Source organism: Pyrgilauda ruficollis, unplaced genomic scaffold (assembly GCF_017590135.1).
Source record: "Pyrgilauda ruficollis isolate IOZ18807 unplaced genomic scaffold, ASM1759013v1 scaffold85, whole genome shotgun sequence".
Lineage (NCBI taxonomy): Eukaryota > Metazoa > Chordata > Aves > Passeriformes > Passeridae > Pyrgilauda > Pyrgilauda ruficollis.
Genome location: NW_024530488.1, coordinates 4,128,745 through 4,144,190, shown reverse-complemented (window position 1 = coordinate 4,144,190; position 15,446 = coordinate 4,128,745). Strand labels below are relative to the sequence as shown.

Below are 15,446 nucleotides of genomic sequence, written 5' to 3'. Positions count from 1 at the left end.
AACAGTATTTCAGGAATGTGTTAGAAGGTTAGCTTATTGTTCTAAAATGTAGGGGGAAAGGGTAGGAAGAGTACTAGAAGCTGAAACCATGTATTAGCAGTCTCCAAAGCCACAAATATATGAAAATATAAAAAAAGCTAAAAATCTTGAGTCATCAGTACGGGGACGTTGGTGTGCCTTGAACAACAGATATTCCTACTGATGGCAGTGGGAGGTAGGTCGAGCAGAAGGGAGGTAGGTTGTGCAGAACACACAGCTCAGGTGTGCTCAACTAACACACCAAACGTGAAATGTTATTTTCTTTTTTGGGTGAGAAAGATTTAAAGTAATTCATCAGACTACTGTCATAACAGTTAATTAAACTTTCATTTGCAGTCCAGTTCCTACCTGCTAGTCAGACCCATTTATCAAATGAAGACCTACAAATGGAGAAAGAATCATAGTAGAAAACACTCCCTCCCAAATACTTTTTAATGAAATAAAAAAACTAGGTGAAGACAGGATGGCATAGACTAAGACTCCATCATTAAATTAACACTAAGATTTTTAAATATTGAGTAATTTCAGTGTAAGACATCCACATTATTCAGAATAATAACTCTTCCACAGAGATGCAAACAGACAGGAGTTCGATTTCCAATAAGTATTATTTGACATATTACCATTACTCAGAAAATGTACTGCCACAATGAATCCAAACTATCAACTATGGAGCTATGATAATCCAGCTGACTGCCTGCTCTGAATGCAGAAAGAATTATTAATTTTTCCATTACAGATTTGGTTTTAAAAATTAATTTTGAATTTTACAGTATGATGTTCTGTGAATCCAAAAAGTAATTTGTTTTGAAATAAGCTAGGCAAAAAAAACCCTACTTACTTTCTACTGAAATCCAAAAAAAATTAAATTGCTTCCAAAACTAGAATTGAGAAATAATGTTAAACAATATATTTTAAGAAGGTCATAGAATCATTCAATTAAATATGCTGATGCTAACACATCTCCTGCCTTTCATTTTGTTTACATAAACAAATGCCTTCCACAATAGTCAGGTGAAAAGGAACTAATATCATTGCTCTTCATAAGATCTCAGCTATAACAATTCAAATACAGAAACTGAGTCTGAAGTTAACTACAAATACATTATTCCTGTTATAAAATGAAGAAAAGAGGGGAAATTTTCATTAAACATAAAAGCTTGTTCTCTACTCTGTACAAAACAGTACTCGTGGTCATTAAGAAAATCCTTAAAGCTTGCACACAGAGATTGCACTCCTCTCTGCCAGCCCTTTTAAATTAAGTTATTTGTCCTCAATAAAAATTGTGTTTCAAAGCCAGACAGGGAAGAACACAGCCTAATGGAAAATGTTTAGGCTAGTTTAAGCCAGGAGAATAGCAAACTGAAGAGTTACAGTGAAAGTATGTTTCTTTTTGGCCGTAGAGGTGATTGTGATTGTACATCGTAAATATATGTCTATGTCAATATAATACACAAATATGGGAAATACATCAATGTATTTATATAGAGGAAAAGTAGCAAATTGGGGGACACATTACTGATGATTGAAAATTTTCAGCTGTGAAATGCTGAACCTGAATTCTTTTCTGCTAAAGACAAAGAAAGCTGCAGTCAGGACAGAAACACAAAACTCAACATCCCAATGACTTTTTTCCCAGACACTCTTAATATCCAATATGCTAATGGAAAACAAGTTGGAATTTTACAGTAAACTTATGAAAATTCACTTTCATTCCAATTTTTAGGTAATTTGGCAGCATTTATGAAGTTATTAAGTTAGTTTAAGGCGACAAGAAATGAAACAAAAATTAGGTGCAGCTTGTTTAAAAAAAAAAAAAAAAAAGAAAAACTAGGTGAACATCCAAATCCCATTAAAGGGGATCCTTGAAAGCTTTTAGTAATTTTTTATCAAATTTTTGAAAGAAATCCAAGATGTTAGATTCTATTTAAAGTGACTTAGGCTACAATTGCAAAGCCGCCAGCAAGATATGCAGTCTTTTCTCATTTTTATCAGTTTACAATGGGTAACAGAGCTGCTTCTAATTGACATGAAGCTGACGAAGGATTTAAAGCCTTTGAATTTCATTTAGACTTCATTATGCACTCTGAAGTTCAGGAATACTTGAGCCTAATCCAACTGGACCTCAGGAAAGCATGTTATTAATGATGTCCATTCTTGAAGTTGAATCAGATCTATAGAAAATAATTCTCTGTGATATTTCAGTAATGCCCTTTGTTCCAAACTGCAACTGGAACAAACTTCCACATACATGGAAGTATGATAATAATATTGGATTTAAAAAAAAAAATTCTGAAATATTAGTCAAAATTTTGGTTATTAATTTTAGGCAAATATGTTAAGAGAAGAAATAAATTTCTTTGATATCACTTGGATCTGGTTTATTTAACATAACTCGGGGACTGAAGAAATTGATTTGAGGCATTTTCTGATCAACAGCCTCATACATTCAAAGGTCTTTCATCTTAGATGACGTAAAAACAAATACGGAAATTTACATGAAATATCAAAGTTATTGACCTGACTCTACTAACTCTATTCAAACATAATGTATCTTCATTGGAAAATCCCATCTTCAATCTATTGTTCAAACAATTTTCTCTTTTCTGTTGCCTTCATCTGAGAGTTGCACAAATCGTAATCTTTCTGCTGAGAAGAAGGTGTTATTTGCTTTAAAGAGAACAGAAACTTGAATGATTAAGATGGGAAACTTTTTCCACACGTAGCGAAGGCTTGGAAATGAGTATTAATATAAACCAATGCCTGGAACATGGAGCATGGTTTAGGAGCAGTAATCATCTGGAAGCTGAATGCAGTGTTGTTTGGAGGTTCTAAGCCCAGGATGCAAAATGCTCAGGAGAAGTAAGAACATGTGGAGTTCTGTCCAGTTCTGGGCTCCCCAGTCCAAGAAATACAAGGAATTTCTGGAGAGGGTCCAGCAGAGGCCACAAACGTGATTGGGGGTGTGGAGCATTTCTAATGAGGAGAGACAGTGGGAGCTGGGCCTGTTTACTCTGGAGAAGAGAAAACTGAGAGGGGACCTCATCAATGTGCACAAGTATCTTAAGGGTAAATGCCAAACTCTTTCCAGTGTTGCCCAGTGACAGGAAGTTCCATCTCGATATGTATGAAAAACTTCTTTCCTGTGAGGGTCACTGAGCACTGGAACAGGCTGCCCAGAGAAGCTTTGGAGTCTCCATCTCTGGAGATATTCAAAACCTGCCTGGGCACAATCCTGTGCAACTCCTCTGGGTAAACCTGCTTCATCAAGGGGGTTGGATTAGATGGTCCCCACACAAATCATGCTGTGATTCTGTGACGTAAAGGCTACTCCCTGACTTTGTCACCAAAATTGAAGGAAATAACATAACCTCTCCAAACATGGGTCTGTAATGGAAGAAATAGGTTCAAAAAGGGACAGCTACGTGAAATAAATATTAAGTAGTTGCATTTGGCACCCAAAGTTATCCTGTAACTGGAAGAACTACTGCAATTAACTAGGAACAGTTCAGAATTCAATCTATAATGATATACAGGACTGAGGATTACAATAAAAAGGAGAGAGAAAATTACTGCAGTTAGTGTTGAATCTGTCTTTTCCAACACAATGTAATGTAGCTATTGTTGATGTGTGAATCTCTGATGATAAATTATGAGAGCATAAAGATTTTTTTCTTGTTGTTAATTTTCTGCACAAGGTAATATGCAATCTGCAGCAGCCAAAATTCACTATGGTTAAATCTAACCCACTTCTGTGGCAATGACCCAAACATAATACACATATAATACTCCCAGACAATTAATATAGTTTGCATCCACTATGTTTCCAAGCTCCTATTCAAATACAAATTCATTAAATAATTAGAAATAGCACTTGTCAAGGTTTATTATAGTGTATAAAGAAGTATTATTGTGCATGACAGAAAAGACAGACTAGAAAAAATTTCATGTTTTATACTTTTAATTTAATGGAATCCTACATACCAATACATAGGGAAGCTGAGTAAAGAAGTTTGATCTCCTTTAGCTGTTACCATCAAAACCCCTTTTAGGAACCTTTGGTCTGGCTTTACTGCTATATTTGAGGCTGAAAGCTGTTCAGTTTCTGAAAACTGAACCTATAATGACTATGTGTCATTCCTCTATTTTCCCCATACAGTCTTTTGTATCTTCTTAGCTTTATTTTATTACAATATTCTTTTCTTCTCTCTCTGACTCTTAAATCATATTGCAGGAATAGAATCAAAAAGTTGCGAAATAGTTTGCTTTGGAAGGGACCAACCAACTTTGGTGTCTTCGCTGAATTGCCTTCTTCATGTCTAGAAAAGGCACCTTTTCTTTCCTGTCTAGCACACATTTCATTCTTTTTTTTTTCTTTTTCTTTTCATGTTAAAAGTTCTGAATTCATATCCTAAGAGGCTGTGATGGAGGCACTCAATGCCACTCATTCAGACACGGAGTTTACGTGCATCTGCCCTCCCTTTTCTTATCTCCCCATCATGAAAAGGTCCCATATTTTATAGAATTACCTTAATAACACCCAAAGAATTGTGCATGGGGCCTGTAGTATTAACTAGTATTCAGTGGCCAATAAGAAATATTTTTCTGAAATCTGACCACCTAGAACTCTAGCAAATCTCAAAATACAAATGCTGAGCCAATCAACACCACTGTTTCTCCTAGAAAGGACATGAATGTTAGGCAGCAAGATGGAGGGGCTTCTATGATGGAGGAGGAAAAAAGTGGAATACAAAACAGAGGGTTAAGAGAAACCACTCTCAAGGTAACTGTGAGTTTGCAGAATAAAATGATTCTAGGTATTTGCTTGAAGCTTCTTTGCAGCTATATTGATCACATTATTATTCATAAGCCTTGCAAGTTGCTTATAATATTAGACATTGTTGTATTCTTCCATTAATAGTTTATCTACTAACCTAAATATTTACTTAGTTATTCTGATGATTATTAGATACTTATGAAGCTTCTATCCAGCTGCTTTGTTTACAACTTCTCCTTCTAATATCTCCTCAATTATTTACAACCTACACTGCAGTCCTGCTCAAAACCATTCCACAATGCATTCCAGGAAAGAAAAAAACATCTGTACTTCAGCTTGAATTGCTTTTCAAGTTTAATTGTTTTCTTCCTCAGGCTATAACATCTCTAAAATATGTACTTAAAATGTCTATAAGATTGTATATTCTGAACCCACAGTACAAGACATAATTCAATTTGTTTTAATTTGTCTTCTATCTCTTTTATGAAAGCACTGAAATCTTACTTACAGGTTGTTTTGGGTCAGTCTCAACTGCAAAATGGCTGGGATCGCTGTTAACTATTTCTAGTGCCAGAGTTTCATGAGTAGGATTAGCAAGAGGTATGTGTGTATAAACCCATCTGGAAAAAATCATATACACAATGATGATTTATTACAAAGCTCCTTCCATTATATGTCATTATGCATAAGGGTTTTTTTTTTTTTTATTTACTGAAAAATTCTGGATTTTTTATTTTAAACATAACAATTAAGTTTTATTGCATTAGCATTTTCTCACTAGTGTTGAAACATATTTAGTAACTTAAATTATTATTCATAATCATTATTAATAACAATAAATCCTTAATTCATTCAGTGTTTCATTTTGTTCATTTGTTGTGTTGTTTATTACAGCATAATCATAGAATCATTATGTTACATATGTAGATTATATTTTCTAATGAGAATAGTGACCCTCCCAGAACAAAGACTGGAGTATGCTGATTGCTTAAATTAGCTGGCCCTCTATTTTACAGACTTTTCTTCTTTATTTTCCAGTTAAGGAATATTCATGAGATACTTTCAATAGCGAGAAAATTTTTTAAATAATTCATATGACTCCCAAAATTTCCTCTATTCTGGTCAAAGTATTACATTTTTTGTTTTCAGTGAGGTCATACAACTATAAATCACATTCTTGTTGTAATACCAAGGGACACAGGGAAGAGGTTCAAGGTGAACAAGTGAAAAGAGTAAATAAGAAAAGTTTGAAAAATGAGATACATATATTGGTTTTGTTGTAATTTATCTCCTAATGGATATTCCCTCTAGTCAAAGCTGTGGCAGGTCAACTGCCAGATTGCTCCACATATTTATCATCTGGAAAAAATTAGTCCATAAATCACAGCTAAATGAGTAAGGAAAAAGAAAATATAAAAAGCAACATTCAGCAGACATTTCAGTCCAGCTTTATGACTGTAACTTCAGACCCTAAAACCTGTTCACAGGTGGACTCCTTCCAACCCAGCAGTGACATAAATCCCCAGCAGCAAGCACCAGACTTGTTTCTAACAGTGTCAAAGCATTGCATCAGTGAGATCTCAAAACCTGAGAGTAAAGAAATATTAGGAAACTTTCACACAGGAACTTCAGACTAAGTTGATAATTCCCATTTTTCACATTTACCCTCTCTACTTTTTTTTTTTTTTTTTTTTGGTCTGGTCTCTTTCATATGTCATACTTTGTCAAAGGGAAAACTAAGTTGGAATATCTGAAATTTCAGTAAGGAATTACTGGACTTTTAGAGGTTCTTCAAGTCATCAAAATCCTGCCACCCCACACAGATTGACTATCATGGTTATGCTGGAAAAATTGTTGCATGTGACAGTAAATTCCAAGTCACTGTGAACGTCATTCAACTGACTCATCTTCAATGACTCTACTATGGAGCCCATAACAGGATGGATAAGGAAAGATGAAAAATAATAGGGAGAAGGTTTCCCTCCTTAGAGACATATGCTAAGGGATGTGTTAAATCTACCTTGACACAAACAAAAAGCAGATCTGACTATGATAGCCCCAAAATTTTAGGGAATATGAAGAGGGACTAAAGGAAAAATTGTTAATTTTTTTTTCATCTGTCAAGAATTGGTTAGAAATGGATTCTAAGTTATCAGTGGGGGCTTGGTCCTAATACAATTCTAGGTAATGTTTCAAGGACACAAATACCTAAATTTTCAGATCAATAGAAAAAAGAATACAGTGAGGACACAATGAAAAACATTATTCTTATATTCATATGCTAATGCTTCTTCTGCATTCAAGGAAAAGGTGGCAGAATGGAAGTTAATCTGTTAAAAAACTACAAATCTTCACCAACCAGAAATGTTTCAAACATTTGATGTTTACAGTTCACATCTCTGGTTACATAGCAAGGAAGTATATTCATTCAAAAAAATCCCAAACTCTTCTTAGACAATACACAGATGTCTACCTGCACTGCCTCTACATGTTCAACATACATTAATGCAGCCAATTTACTTGGACTGTCTCACTTTTCATGAGGCAGAGAAATTCCCAGTAACTGAAGAGCAACCTCAATGCCATCACTGACTGCCATTGTCCAACACTTTGCACTTCAAGAAGAGTGCTGATGACATTATGCTGACACTGCTGGACACCACCAAAAAGAGTGTGGCACCATCCTTTGGTACCCACTTTGTGCTAGTTATACGTACTGATGAGATGCCCTCCCAGCCTTCTCCTCTCCAGACTAAAGAGGCGCAGGTCTCACAGTCTCTCCTCATAAGAGAGGTTCTCCAGACCCCTCCTCATTCCTGTGGCCTCCACTGGACCCTCTCCAGTAGCTCCTTGTCTTTCTTGTACTGAGGAACCCAGAACTGTCCAGAACTGGACGCAGTGTTCCTCCACATATTTACAGATACATAGGAACTACAGCAGGCATGTACTTGCAAAGGGAAAAAAAATTTCATTTGAAAAAATAAAGCATGGGCTTTGAGGAGTTTTAGATAAGAGCTTTGACAAGAGTTAAAGTTAATGGAGCTAATCTTTTCCCCACATCCATTTTACTTGCAGTAGAAAATGATGACTTGCCATTTTCCACTAGACCATTTGTGCATGTAGATTCCAGGCAGTGCATGTCAGAGAAAATTATGAGTGCCAGAAAGTCTGAATAAAAAGGTTTTAAGTAATTCCTGACTCCTAATAGCAAGAGCCTACATAGTAGAGAAAAATTATGGTTTTTACTCCAGTCAGCCCAGAATTTTAAAGTAAAAGCCAGGAAATAGCACAACTTTTTTTTTTTTTTCTTTAGAACATAACAAGAAAGGCATTGTCAGTTATTTCCAGTCTGTGCATCATATTTGAATAGCAGAATATATTCACTCACAAAAAATTAATCAGGTAAAATTTCATGTTGTGCTCTCTAACATTTCTGCTCAGTCTTTAATGTATGTTAACTACAGATTTAGTCAAAGATAGAACAAAGTAAATGGAATTTAGCATGCAGAAGAGCAGTGTGTCCACAGAAACTATTAGGAAGTAGAGGTAATATGTGGAAAAACACTGCTGAAGTTTTGACAGTCTTCAAAGTCTTATCCTCAAAGTTTTAGTTTATTTCTGGAAAGTCCGAATTGAACTGAACATTATGCTGTCAAAATACACATTGTAATTTTGTTGAAGGATGGTAATAATTGGGTTAATTTCTTTAAGGCATTCATTTTCTTAATACTTGCAGTGTTTCAACCATGTCTACCCCCAGGGCCTGCAGGGCAGAAGTTGCATTATTTTGCCATTTCTTGAGAGGTTAAAATATACTGCTAAGTGGTATACAAACATTTATAAAGCAGGATTTTCAGTAAATTACTAGTTCAGAGAGAAGGAAAGAAACAGAAAATAAAGCAAACCTACAGAGCTCTGTACAATGGACCTGGGTACTTACATGCTGCAGTATGATTTCTACAAAAATAATTCAGAGGAAGTTTACATAGAGGCTAAAATTTCATTTCAATTATTTTTTTTTTGTAAGGAATATTTCACCTGCCTGCAAATATATCTAAAAAAATATTCTGCAATCTACTACAGCAGACACAGAGCACTATTCTGACTTTAAACTCTTCATATGTTTTCCATGATACCTAAAAGCAGAGACCCAGTCCAGCACCATGAACTACTCACTTTCCAAGCTCACATCCTATATCAGGCAGCACGGTTGGTGATGGCTTCTCTACATTGAACTTCAGAGCATACCAAAATTCTCCAACCACATCTGACCGGAACATGACACTAAAAGCAGATACATGAGATTAACATGACAACTGGTTTTTTTTTTTCAGATCATTAAAAAAACCCAAAGAGATTAAAATTCAGGAGAAACCTAATGAGTTCAACACAGTGACTCATTTAATTAGATCATATTTTTGTTCTAATCCTTCTCACTGGTATCTAAATTCAGCTACCAAGTTTAATACTATTTAGAATTACTGATGCAACAAAATCTCTTCTTCATTTTAAATTCTACCAATAAAATTCATTTGTTGCTCGTAATTTTTGTTTGCTAGCTTGCTTTTATCAAAAATACAATCCAAACATATTTCAGCTTATAAGAGTAAGCTTTAATTTCATTTCAATATCACAGTATTTTCTTTTTAGTCATTTTGAAGGGCAAAGTAACAGATATACTAAACACTAATTTTAAAAAGGAAAATTTTTTCAAATCTAGTGATAAAGTGAGAAATAGATATAGACACATTCCTATGAGCATGGCAAAGAGATAGACTTCAAGAAATAGTCAATATATTGTTTTGATATACAATCAAGGATTGTCATGACTGAAAATTGTGTCCTGCTAGGTGAGATATCTACAGCAATATATTTCAGTTACAGCCATTCTAATATAGTCCTTTCCTACTGCAGAATTTCTTTTCTATTTCTTGAGGATTTTTGAGTAGCTGAGTAAACCAAAGCACTGGAAGCATATAGAAATTAGAAGAAATGCACTGTACAAACCCATGAACCTCTAAGGATGAGTTCTTTTTCTAAATTATAGATAACTATGTCTATTCCATGACTTTATGGTTCCAGACCATCCCCTGTGCTAACAGAGCTTTTAAAGTGAGCGTAAAACAGCTCTAGGAAAGAATCAACCATTTGAAAAGATACACCTGCCACAATCCCTTTTTCCAACAGTTCTTCCCAGCTGCTAACATAGCAAAGGAAACAGACCATGGCTTCAGAAAAAGAAGTTAATAGTGTGGATGTAATGTGCAAGTAGCTCTGTCCAGCTCTAACTGCAGTCTGTGGGAGCTACTGCAATTTGAAAGAGCTATTACACACTTCTGGAACAAAACTGCAAAACCATTTGGAGAATGTCCACATGTGCTTTATTTCACCTCTGCACATATCCCCTAAGCCCCAGCCCACCAAAGCTGAGCCCAAAATTTTGTCCTGTTAAAACAAACATTTCTTTTATTATTTGGAAATTCTGCAATTGAAAAATATCAGAAATATTATCTGGTATTTAAAAAAAAAAAAAGATGAGCTCTACTATCATTTTCAGTTTAAGATAGCATAATTTCTACAATAAAAACATACTTACTAGAGTTATAATAGTACTCATTTTTATAAAACAGTATTATTTGAATCTGTATCACTCAATGATACCTGACATTATTCTGGTCTTTGGGAAAATCAATACAAGCAAATTGAATAAATCTCTGAATGGATTTTGACTTTGTAAATATTATTTCAAAACTGGTCAGATGTCCGTGCCCTCCTCTTAAATCACTCCGTCCTCCACCCCATCCCCATATTTTTGCCAGTCAGTTGAGATAGCTGAAAAACAGGGATTTGTTTTTCAATCAGCCTTTAGACTAAATAATGCTTTGGTAACCAAATTCCAGGAAAGTAATCTTTGCAATTCTACACTCTTCAATTACTTGCTGAACTGTTTTAGTTGAAACTATGACCAAGAGGTCATCTGTCTTTTTATTGCCAATTATCGTACCTGCAGGTTCTCACTGGGATTTCCAATGTAATGAAAAAATTTTAATTTAAAACCTCTCCATATTCATTTAATGGATCATGGTTAAGCAATAGAAGATCATGAAGGTAAATGGATTTAAGACAGTTAAACGGTTCTCTACCTGCTTTAGTTTGTTTTTACAATTTCATTCCTTCTCAGAAGAAAATGAAATTGTGCTATTCCATTTGCAGAACTTAAACATTTAAAAAACTATTTAGAAGTTTTCAAGGGGTGCTTCTAATATTAAGTAAGTTTCTACAACGTTGTTTGCTAAATTGTAGTGAACTAGAGTAGCAAGAGTCATTCTATTGCCTGTCAATAATGCTTTTCCCCTGAGAAGAAAACTACTGTTAGGGACACAATACATTTAAAGCTGGAAATTTTCTTAATTCCATTTATTACCTTTTGTGGGACTTTTTAGGGCAACATTTTCATCAAGGGACTTAGGTTTCAATGAAAGTAGTTCATTTATTAGTAAAACAGCGACAATTACAAGAATCAAATCTCTACAACATACCTTCCAGCAAAAGAGCCAAGAGCAGCTGCAGAAAACTGTAGGTGATATGAAAATGTTTGTTTGGGCTTGAGAGTGAAAGATTTTTCTCCAAATAGGGATGGATGGTCCAGCAGCACACTCATGTTGAGAACTTTATTGGTAGGATTAGTGATGGGAATATTAATTCCAACAGTATCCTGGAAAGAATTTAAAAAAAAAACAAAATCACAAAATTAATTATAAGCAGTTACACTTAAAAGATATTTCTCAAAAAAGCGTAAGGTACTTATTGTTTACACTTATGCAAACACAGGCTGCACCTTTGTTTGATAAGTGAACTAACCTAAAAAACGCCAAGCTGCAGCAACCTTCAATTTGTAAACTCTTTAATTCCATAAATACGGAGAAGTTCAAATCTTCCTGGCTAGTCTGCATTCTAACAGCCCACTTCACCTTCAAGATATGTTCAAGGCTTGCCAAAACACACCTTTCAAGCCCATCTGCTGTAATCCCAAACAGGTAAAATCTCCAAGCTCTCTCCCAGCGGCCAAGCACTGACAATTGGAAATATCCACTTTGCAAACTGGCAAATTATTAGGCTGAATTATGCTGGATTTGGTCCCTTAATTCATAAGTTACATCATAATACTTGACATTAAAACAACACCACCACAATAAATGTTCCCTCTCTTATTCCTTTAGTCCATTTCCCTCACTAGTGATCTCTGTATCTTTGTTTTAAGTCTAAGGGAAGGAACATCTTTCCTTGACCACCTGGAAAACATTGATACAATTAAAGATGCATAAAAAACTCCAGTTACTGTAATAAGACAGAGCCAAAATATGGCCTCATTAGATAAATCTGCATATTTTAGACATGGAGCACCTTTAGGATGAGCAGGAATTGGGCAGAGACAGCTCACTGCACTGCTCCTACATTTCAGCAGAGTTCCCTTTGCTGTAAGTTAGAAATGGTGTAAATTCATCCTGTGCGTATCAATATCAACACACTTCATGAAAAAAAGCACTTTGGATAGACCAGAAGGAATTTACTTATGAAGGCAGCACACTGAGATAATCCAGGAGGCATATCTGCAGTTTAAAATACATATGTTCTATTTATATATATTCTTCCACAGAAAAGACACAAAACGCAAAAATAAAGATATGTGTTTATTTCTCTGTACCTATATTTGTGTCTACTCTTATTTGGTGTCTTTTCTTTGCTCTAACCAAGCAGTTTATTTCAAAATCCATGTCAGTTTGGCTTTTTTTAACATATAGTGATTTGTTTCTCACAGCAAAATTATTCCATATAGTTTTTTTTAAAAAAAGTAAATAATTCAAGTGACAATATGAAAGGAGAAAAATATAATATGCCTATTAAAATTAATAACACACTAAAACTGAATATGAAATACTTTTATGACCCCACACAGAGCTGCCTCCCACTGATTTCTGCCTGCCTATGATTTGGTAAATTTCTATACATTTCCATTTATAGACAATGATACTGGAATATACATAAAACACATTTAATGTTCTACAGATGGCAAGATTATACCAACAATTTAAATCATTTAAGTGCCTTGCATCAGTAAAATGGGATTTAAATTTGCCATAAAATATTTTAAAGCTCAGATTAATAGTTTTTACTGGTGTAAACAAGTTTCTAAATCTATCTACCATTTTATTGCCAAAGGATTCATAACAATTTTATAGTAAAACATCTACATGCTGTGTTGAAGAAATACTTTTACAGTAAAAAGGAAATACGGGACAGCAGATTTAGGAAAAAAGCAGCAACTATGAAAGAAATCTGTTTAATCTTGTACACAAAGGAAATTTTACATTGCCAGTATTATCATAAAACAATTTTCTCTTGCCAGTATAAAATTAATGCTTAAGATTATGTATTTCCTTGGAATTTCTCAGGAAATTTGCCTAGAATTGCCATACACATTTCAATGATCTGCTACTTCATAGATGGCAATAAGAGCAGATGTATATTTATCAGCAGAATATATATATATATATATATATATTTTAACATTTCTAGGCCTTAAACTAGGATAAATAATAAAATGCCCATGCAATTGCTAAGAGTATTATTTTTCTTGAAAGTGCCATTTTATCAGACCTAATGTAAAAGAGGAATATCACAGGCAATTTCCAAACACATTTATAGTCATTAACTTAGTTCCACATTTCAGTGCTGAGTATTTTATAAATATTTTGGCAGAGGAGAAATATAAAAGTTGAGAAAAGAAGGAAATTAATCTCTTTCCTCAAACATTTCTTATATCAAGGCTGCCAGTCACCAAAATAGATCCCCTTTTGTGCAAAATGTCATGCTATTATTCCTTTAGAAATTCCAATTACCCACTTCTTGTCCAGTGCAGGTTATTTAAAATAATCTCACCAGAGTTAAAATTAAATAAAATGAAATGTAACTATGAGACAACATTTATTCTCTATGGAAATTGAAAAAACAATGGACTGCTAACACTCAATCCTACATTAATAGCCTAAGTCTATGCATAGGTTTGATAATTTGTAAACCAGACTCTTGTTTCAAAAGATGCTCACCATCATCAATTGATCATTTGTGATATTATACTTGTTTGATGAAGTATTTTCCTGACACATTTTTTGCCAAAGACTTTCCATCTTTGAGCAACTGAATCTAATTTATTTAAGTCCATAATATGCAATTTTACTTTTATTAATGTATACACTGCAATGAGCTACCAACTAATCCTCTTTTAAGTTCAACAGGGTAATTTGCAGGAAGATGGACACATTCTACAATTAATATGCATAACAATTCTCTCTGTTCCATCTTCAGTAATAATCTTATTCTCACCATCAGCAGGTGTCAATAAAAGCCCTGCCTGGCCAAAGTGTCCAGGAGACTGACTACAATTCTTATTCTTTAGAAGAGTTGTTCTAAATTAAAATCCAATTTCATTAAGGAGATGGCATTCATTCCACATTGTTTGAAGCTTTTTCAATCCATAGACCTTGAGGTGAAAGCATTTCTATTTGCTTCTGAATTTGCCAGGCTGTGGCAATAGAAGAAAATTTTCAAGTTGAGTAAGCAGCAAAAAAGTTATTTTTATAGGCCTGGTGAGATAATCCAGCAGAAATTCTTCCCTTTGTAGATCCTTGTCCAAATCATGGTTCTTCTAGATGGACAAGTAACAAGTGTCTTCTTCCTCTGTGCTGCACCTGACAAACAGGAATGTTGCTCACACAAGGACTGAACTTGGAATGGTGGCAATATTGTTGAAAAAAACCAGATCTTGGCTTCTCTCTTCCATAGGCTCAAAATGATCAGAGCTTTCAACATCACCATCAGCGTCTACATGTCAGTGGCAGGAGTTAGAGACTCCTGCTGTATTCTCATTATTAACTCATTTCTGTTTCTTGGAACAAAGCAGTGAGTTGAGCAGCAGCAGTTGATAACAGTTTCAGGACCATGTTCAACAGGGCTCAGCCCAGTTTCGTAAAACTACTTCTAGAAATCAGTTCTGGCTCTTGAAGTACTTGATGCACAGTGTCCCCAAGTCACACCTCACCACCTTTTTCCAGACAGACTCCCAACTCAGACAAGCACATCCACACTCAGTGGGGCCTTTCTGGCACTCTCCTGCTGTATTCTCATTATTAACTCATTTCTGTTTCTTGGAACAAAGCAGTGAGTTGAGCAGCAGCAGTTGATAACAGTTTCAGGACCATGTTCAACAGGGCTCAGCCCAGTTTCGTAAAACTACTTCTAGAAATCAGTTCTGGCTCTTGAAGTACTTGATGCACAGTGTCCCCAAGTCACACCTCACCACCTTTTTCCAGACTCTCAACTCAGACAAGCACATCCACACTCAGTGGGGCCTTTCTGGCACTTATCATTCACATGGAACTCCTGACCTTCTCTGTCTTGAGGGGCTGAGTCCTTCAGGCTCCCTATTCACTCCTAAATCAATGGACAAGATCTTTGTAGAGTGAACTATCTCCCTCACTGTACAATCTCCTTAAGCTCTTTTTTTTTTTTTTTGCTTTTTTTTTTCTTTTCTCTCTGAGATGTAAATGAATTTCCAAGATAATCCTCTCCT

General features: G+C 34.9%; 1 protein-coding gene across 1 annotated transcript in view; it reads right to left on the bottom strand.

Annotated features, from left to right (window-relative positions):
• Positions 1-15,446, bottom strand: part of CFAP47 (cilia and flagella associated protein 47) — a 259,734-nt gene that overhangs the window by 70,226 nt on the left and 174,062 nt on the right. Inside the window, exons 52-54 of the mRNA XM_041487933.1 lie at positions 11,356-11,531; positions 8,993-9,100; positions 5,325-5,436 (exon numbers count right to left, since the gene is read on the bottom strand). Of these exons, the coding sequence (XP_041343867.1) occupies positions 5,325-5,436; positions 8,993-9,100; positions 11,356-11,531 (396 nt within the window). The remainder of the gene's footprint in view (positions 1-5,324; positions 5,437-8,992; positions 9,101-11,355; positions 11,532-15,446) is intronic.